The sequence below is a fragment of the Mesitornis unicolor genome, unplaced genomic scaffold (assembly GCF_000695765.1).
Source record: "Mesitornis unicolor isolate BGI_N332 unplaced genomic scaffold, ASM69576v1 scaffold4948, whole genome shotgun sequence".
NCBI lineage: Eukaryota > Metazoa > Chordata > Aves > Mesitornithiformes > Mesitornithidae > Mesitornis > Mesitornis unicolor.
In genome coordinates this window covers 5,418-12,649 of record NW_010201000.1, presented here as the reverse complement: position 1 = coordinate 12,649, position 7,232 = coordinate 5,418, and the positions used below count along the sequence as shown (strand labels likewise).

At 34.0% G+C, this 7,232-nt stretch overlaps 1 protein-coding gene across 1 annotated transcript in view; it reads right to left on the bottom strand.

Annotated features, from left to right (window-relative positions):
- LOC104544911 (3-hydroxymethyl-3-methylglutaryl-CoA lyase, cytoplasmic-like) overlaps positions 1 to 7,232 on the bottom strand; it is a gene marked incomplete at its 3' end in the record, with an annotated part of 23,314 nt that overhangs the window by 15,483 nt on the left and 599 nt on the right. Inside the window, exons 2-4 of the mRNA XM_010189915.1 lie at positions 6,522 to 6,629; positions 2,400 to 2,495; positions 590 to 738 (exon numbers count right to left, since the gene is read on the bottom strand). Coding sequence (XP_010188217.1) covers positions 590 to 738; positions 2,400 to 2,495; positions 6,522 to 6,629 — 353 coding nt within the window. The remainder of the gene's footprint in view (positions 1 to 589; positions 739 to 2,399; positions 2,496 to 6,521; positions 6,630 to 7,232) is intronic.

Below are 7,232 nucleotides of genomic sequence, written 5' to 3'. Positions count from 1 at the left end.
AGTGTTCAAGAGTGAGTACCATTCAGGATTATTTCAAGTTTAAAAGAAGGTACTCTAAAGAAAGATATATACTGGACAATTTCAGAGTTTCATGCACTAGAGACTCTGAAAACTCCAAAGCCTGGAGTTTTCAGAATAACTTATATCGAGAATACTTTTTTCTTAGGAGTAAATTTGTTCTATCATTTTTATACCTTGATTCTACAGTGTATGAAGTTATATATTATCAATACTATAAAAATTAAAAGCTTGCCGGGCATTTTTAAGGTGCAGGCAACATTCTTAGGAGATCTCAGCAGGACAAAATAAATTTCATTCTGTCATCTGTGATGAGAAAAATAAATCTGTATAATAAAATGGGTATGTTTATACACTCAGCTTATTTTATTTTTCAATTTCCAGAGGAAATTACAAAACACAGAGCAAAATGATTAAATATATTCAATCTTAAAAATAAAAATTACAGTAAAGACTATTATTTCAATTAAACTAAAAAAGTAAGAGTTTTGTAGTATACTTTTGTACTGGTACTAAAAACCCCCTGTAACAGTGACTCCAATAACTCTGTATTAAGAATCTTTATATTTACCCACGCACTGGAATATTCATATTCCTTGCAGATATAGCAACTTCTTCAAATTTTTCTATGCTTTCTTCAATTGAACAATTAATATTCATTTTGCTAAAAGATTCAGATGCTGCACCAAATACTGAGACTTCTGTAGCCCCTGCTGCAATCTGAAAAATACATTTCAATAAAAGAGAATGATAACACTATATTAAAATATTAGATTCAGCATTTGATTCTGTATGACTTTCTAGAATTTTAAAGTACAGTATATCATCCATATCTAAAATAGAAGTTTCATATGCATTTTTTAAAAATGTATTGCATATAAACAGAGTGAATAAAATTTTGAGTTCATTCACAATGGCATATTTCCTTCCTCTTCTTAGCAATTAAGGAAACATATTTTTAAAGTGATAAATGATAAAGGTATTAAGGTGTAGGAAATTGCATGAACCAACTATGAAAATAACAATGATTGATACTTATATTCATTTTTCAGAAAAGGAAAAGATCATATAACAACTCTGAAATATCCATCCTCTGTACAAATCCTGTTTCTCATGAATGCCAGGAAGTCATTCTCATGCTTAGGAAAGCTCTGTGCCTGCATGAGCCTAGAGCAGCAACAATAACCAACAGGGATCTCCTTGTTAGAGCCAACTCCAGGACCAAGGACTCCATTGGTCTTGGTGTCATAGTCAATATGGATACTATGGAAAAGATGTATGTGACAGTCTGCTAAGAAATAGTCTCAGAGCAAATACCAGTCTAGAAAATGTGTCAATGTGGTGACTTTACTGAAGGGGCACTTAGCCTGAGCTTGTGCTCAGTACCTCAGTACTCAGAAAATCAACTAGCATGAGGCAAACTAGAATGCTCAATGCCAAATGTTAGGAGAAGAAAACATTTAAGCTTAAGAGAAGAGCTAATTAATGAATTCTCACTCTCCAGTGAGAATAATAATCTTGTTCTGTAACAAAGAATGAAACATTTCTCTGCTTCTGCAGGATAATGTCTACGCTTCAGCAACCCTTACATACATCCTTTCAAATAGAAGGAAGGAAAAAAATAGCCTAAAGAAAGAACTCAGCAATCACCTACAACTATTTTTGCATTGTTATCCTTCTATTTTATCACTAAAATGACAGAGATATAGCAGATTTAATTCAACTCATAAAAGCTACCATAGCAGACAAAGTTGTGGCACTATAAACCTGACTATTGATATATAACTTGCCTATATACAGGATCCTGTTTTAACAGAGATTTCATATACAGTACAGAAACTGAATGACAGACTATACCACAAATGTCCCTCAAGCAATATGCTTTCCAAATACAGCTATTTTCGCAATACCAAACACTTCAAGTCTATAATTTTGAATATTTATTTTGTATGAACTGAAACAATGTATGCTTTCAAAGCCTACCAAAAGGTCACGTAGAATTTAAGAAACTTATACATCCCTATAAAGTATATTCATTTAAATGGCTCTTTCCTTATTCTTCTTCACTTCTTTCCAATCAGAAGACATTCTTCAGAAACTTTTCTAGGGCTAACAAGTCAAAGAAGGAGAAGGAACTGTCTTTATCTTTATACACTAACACTTACAGGAACTAGCAAAAGACTGATCAATGCATTCATTAAAATATGAATTAATGGAGCTTAACATCACTGTGAATTTGCCCATTTTTCACAAGGAAAATGAGAGTTTTTAATTTAAAAAAATCTATAGTTCCAACAGGACAGGTTATATGACATTAAATAGCAAGTTTATGGTACTGAACTGAAGTGTCTGAAACATGAAACATTGTGGAAGGCACTTACAGCAGAATGAAAACCTTGAAGATTAGGTGTGAGAACAGGATAATGAACTCCAGGATGCTGCTCAATGCCCCTCATTACTTCTTTGTGATCTGCCATCTAAAACACATAAATAACTTGGATCGATCAGCAGTTATTTTCTGATTTTATATAGCTAAGCAGAAATTGGCTTAGACTGTGTTTTTGTCTTCGTTAGGCATGCAGTTCATATAAAAAGTGTAACAACAAAGGGATTAAAAGCACTCTTTTTTTGGATTTCTTAACTTTGGGGTATTTGAGTTGCACACTTTCCAGTTCTATATTAATACAGAACTGGGGCTAAGATTTCTACAGTGTTTCTTTTTGTGTGTATCTGTAAAAACATAATCTGTGTCATAAATTGATTGACTTGTGATCATGCTGATGCTCAACTGTTCTTGCACCTGTAAACTTACCTCAATGGACTCAACAGGTGGAATTAACAGAATAACTGACATTTTAAAACCATCCTTATGTTGAAAACTTTGGCACTCTGATAAATGTGACTTCACAATCTTAAGCATAAGTGAACCTGAACTCCTTTTTTCCAATGGATACTTTATTGACAGCTTTGCAGTACCATAATTCTAAATAGGTGATACTAAATTATATCAGATTATTAAGTAGCAATACTACTGGCAACTTGGAATCTTCCTGTCACTTTTTTCCTACTATGAAAATGAATGGATTAAAAATATTACAGAAATGCATGTACAATTCCTCAAACATAAGCTCAATATGTATCTGTAAGAAAGTGGCTATGTAGTATGAAAAGTGTCTTATTGCCAGACACAATTCATTTCACATCAGGAAACAAGTGATGGTACAAAGCAACTTTCTGCAATTGCTCCTACATAATCAGTGTGATCACCTAACATATCCAATAAACACCTAACATATCCGATAATCTCAAGAAAAACAAAAGCATTTGGTAATGACTCAGTTTTTTAAGAACAATTTTTCATCATTTAATTTAATAGTATCTACATTTCTCAGGCCAGGGAAGAATGTTTGAAACCAAAATGATAAATTAAATGGCAAATGCTGGAACAAATTCCATGCTTTAAAATTACAGCCTGACTTAAAACATGCTAGAAAACCAAAATGACACTTTTTCAATCAGGATAAGGTGGCCATATCCAAATAATATTATAGATATTACATTTGTCCCATTACTAGCTTTCCTATAAGTAAAATCCCATTTTAACACATATTGAATGTTATAAGACCGTAAGTTTTAATAAAATATTTCATTTTCAAATTTCATTAAAAACAAGCTTTCTAATGGTAGGTATTTATAATTTTTGGCCATTTAGGTTATAGGTGTGGGATCCTGTTTTATATGGCACCTCTCTACTGTGGAACTTTTTCTTTTAGCTTTTTTTCAGTAAAAATATCTCTGCCAAAAAAAACAGTGGATGGGAAACCATAAAAGAGCTTTAAAATACTACAAAAAAAGAAATAAGTGAATGAGTGATCTAAACATAACCGTGAATTCTATTCCCATGACCTATGAAAAGAAAAAAGAAAGGAGTAAAGAAAAAGTCAAGACTGCACTCAAAAGCAACAAAATCTTCTCTTTTAAATAAAAACAATTTAAAACATGAATTAAGTCATTTAAATAAAGTATTCAGACATGAATTTAAGATAAGACGAGATTGTTCACTTTTTCCAAAACTGACAAACCTGCGCTAAATTTGGTACGCTGAATGGCTCACAAGAAAAGGAAACAATTAAACAAAAAAGGAAGAAATCCACCTTTGCTTTACAATTTTCGTTCTAATGTTTAAAATCCCACATTATACTCTGTTGCTGTAACTGCCAAAGCTTGATGGCACTTGGAAAAACTTAGCCATGTCACTTTTAATGGTCACAATATCACTGCCCCTGTATTGACACCAAAGAAATTCTACATTGTCGCTGTTCTCTTTCTGTGTCTTATTACACTTTCTTTAGACCCTCACCTGGTTATCCCAAGAACACTGAAATATATCAAAAGAGTCCCTCAGGTTGCTGTAAAGTTTGTTCTGCTAACTCATGAATAAGAAAAAGTATGATTGTACTATGTTTTCCTCAGAGGAAAGCCTGGAATGCAGTCCAGGCCTAGGATGTATTCTCAGTCTAAAATGGTCTAACCTTATCTATGTTTTGACAGAAGTGCAACATACAATGTTAAAATTTGAAGTATTTTCTCAAATTAATTCATTTCATATTTTACTTTGTAAGTACCTTGTGTGGTCCTTTGCTAAACATACAAATACTCAAATGCTTCTGTGCAAACAAATGTGTAATTTCCTGAAAAATATTTTAAATTATAAAGACAAGTATTGACTTATTTCCTTACTTGCAGGGAATAATTAAATTTGCACAAACAGGAGCTACATAGTATACTTCAGGACTAAGCCTCAGTTTGCAGTGTTAAATCGCAAAATAAAACCTAGCACTTCTAGTGCCAATGAAGTTTTGCTGTGGACTCCAGAAAGGCTAGGATTTCTGCTGAATTGTACCAAATGTATAAATTAATTTTAGAAAAATAATGACTAAATTATGAAACTACTAAATTATGAACTACTTATGAACATCTCAAATTTAGATCTTCCAAACACACTTCCAAATGTGGAAAATTAAATTGCATTTAGGGAAAAAGAAAACAAAAAGGTACACTATCTTTGTTTTTTACATTGATGACTATTAGTTCTCAGAAAAGCGGAAAAGAGGTAGAACAAATATTAAACTATATTAATGATGTGTCACTATCTCAATTCTTTAGTTACAACAATGTTTACATAAATACAGAGCAAAATAAAATGCACAAATACTTCCTTTGCCTCCATTCCACAGTATAATGTTAACATCGATTGTGAAGAATTTTCTCTAAATTATTAACTGCAAAAGTCACCACTCCTTTGTGAGCAAACTCTAAAACAGAATGGCATCTGCAACACCTCTCCTTAACTAGGATCCTTAAACACGTAAGCATGTGGATCTCTGTATGTCTGCTACATATTCTCAAATCTTAATCTTTATGTCTATACTCAGCATCCTATATCCCAGTTGCCCTTTATTTATGGTGTTGATCCATCATCTCCAAACCTCTTATCTCCACTCAGCATTTGTGACCAATTCTCTTACTCCCCCTTTACTGCTGTCCCTTGCACATGCACACACATACAAATTCCTACCCTCCTGCTACAACGGGCAAATTGGGAATCATCTGCTAAATTATTTATGTTTGGAGAGCTATGACAATATTTAAGATTTCATAGAATCACAGAGTACCAGGCTGGAAGGGACCACAAGGATCATCTAGTCCAACCTTTCAAGGTTTAAATGAGATGAGTCAGCACCCTGTCAAGCTCACTCTTAAAACTGACCAATGTAGGGCAATCCGCCACTTCCCCTGGGAGATTGTTCCAATGTCTGATTGATCTCATGGTGAAAAATTTTCTTCTAGAGTTCAGAATCTCTCCAGAAGCAACTTGTGCCCATTACCTTTTGTCTTTTCTGTGTGACTCCCTGTGAAAAGGGAGTCTCCATTTTCGCATTTCTCACAGTCTATTTAGTAGTCAAGGCAAATTGTACTCCTAGAATTTCTGTTGGTCAGAGTCTGGAGTCTATGTCTGCCAGACTTCACTTCCCAGCTTAACCTAGGACCTGCCACATCACTGCAAACTCACCTGAGTATGTGTACTCTTGGCTGCCCTGGTTACCCTCACCAGACTGCTGGACTGCCCTTTGGTCAACAAGGCTACAACCTCTGCTCCCCTTGTTACCATGCTTGGCTTCCAGTTCCTCTTTCCTTCTGGAGAAATATGCTCTTGCTGCTGATGAGTTAGGGATTTAACCAGCTTTCTGCACAGCTTACTGGCTTTTCTTCAATTTTTACTACTTTTTAATAATTAGCCCAAATTCAGTTGACCTAAATAAAAGCATAGAACTTAAAAACTATGTAAATTATGTCTGACAACAGCATACAATTTTACAGATAAACAACATTATTTCTGTTCCATTTTATTGTATGGTTATATAGGCTATACTAATGGAAAACTCCACTGCATGGAATGGCATTTAAATTAAAATAGTTCTGATGGTGATGATTTTACATACCTGAGGCACCCATTTGGATGAAACAAAACTGGTCACTTCTATGGCAGGCAGGCCTGTTTTGGAAAGCCGGTTGATTAACTCAATTTTTACATCAGTTGGGACTATCACCTATGGACATGGAGACACACTATAGTGAAGTATTTCATGTGGTAAGAAACTTCTGTAAGTGAAATGTTCCCGGTACATCATCAATCCTTTTTTTTTTTTAAAATAATGAATTATATCATATATTTTATCACATCACATATTATACCATAACTATATTGTTTCCTGACAGTAGGAGGCTACTGCATAAGAAAGCACTAGGCAGTATACATGACCCTACTCCTTTTTTGTCCATCACAAAAGAATGAGGAAGCACTTCTATGTAGCTGGTTAAAGATCCGGCCTCACTAATTGTTAGTAATGAAGCACCCACCAACCTATCAAAGTAACGACAAAAGGAAATTGTAACATGGAATAGTACAACCAGAAAAAAATGGGGAAAAAAGCTCCACAGTTGAGGCAGAGTAATTCCATTCTGTTAATACTACTAACATCTTTGATATCAGTAACAACGATACACGTAAGTGTATCCTCCTGTTTGTGGAAAGAGATGACTCTTTTGATATATGTACCTTATTTTACATAGTCTCTTTCAATTTCCCTTCATGCTTCCCTACCACCTTTGAGGCAAATAATATTACCTAAAGCATACATTTTTTTCCCATG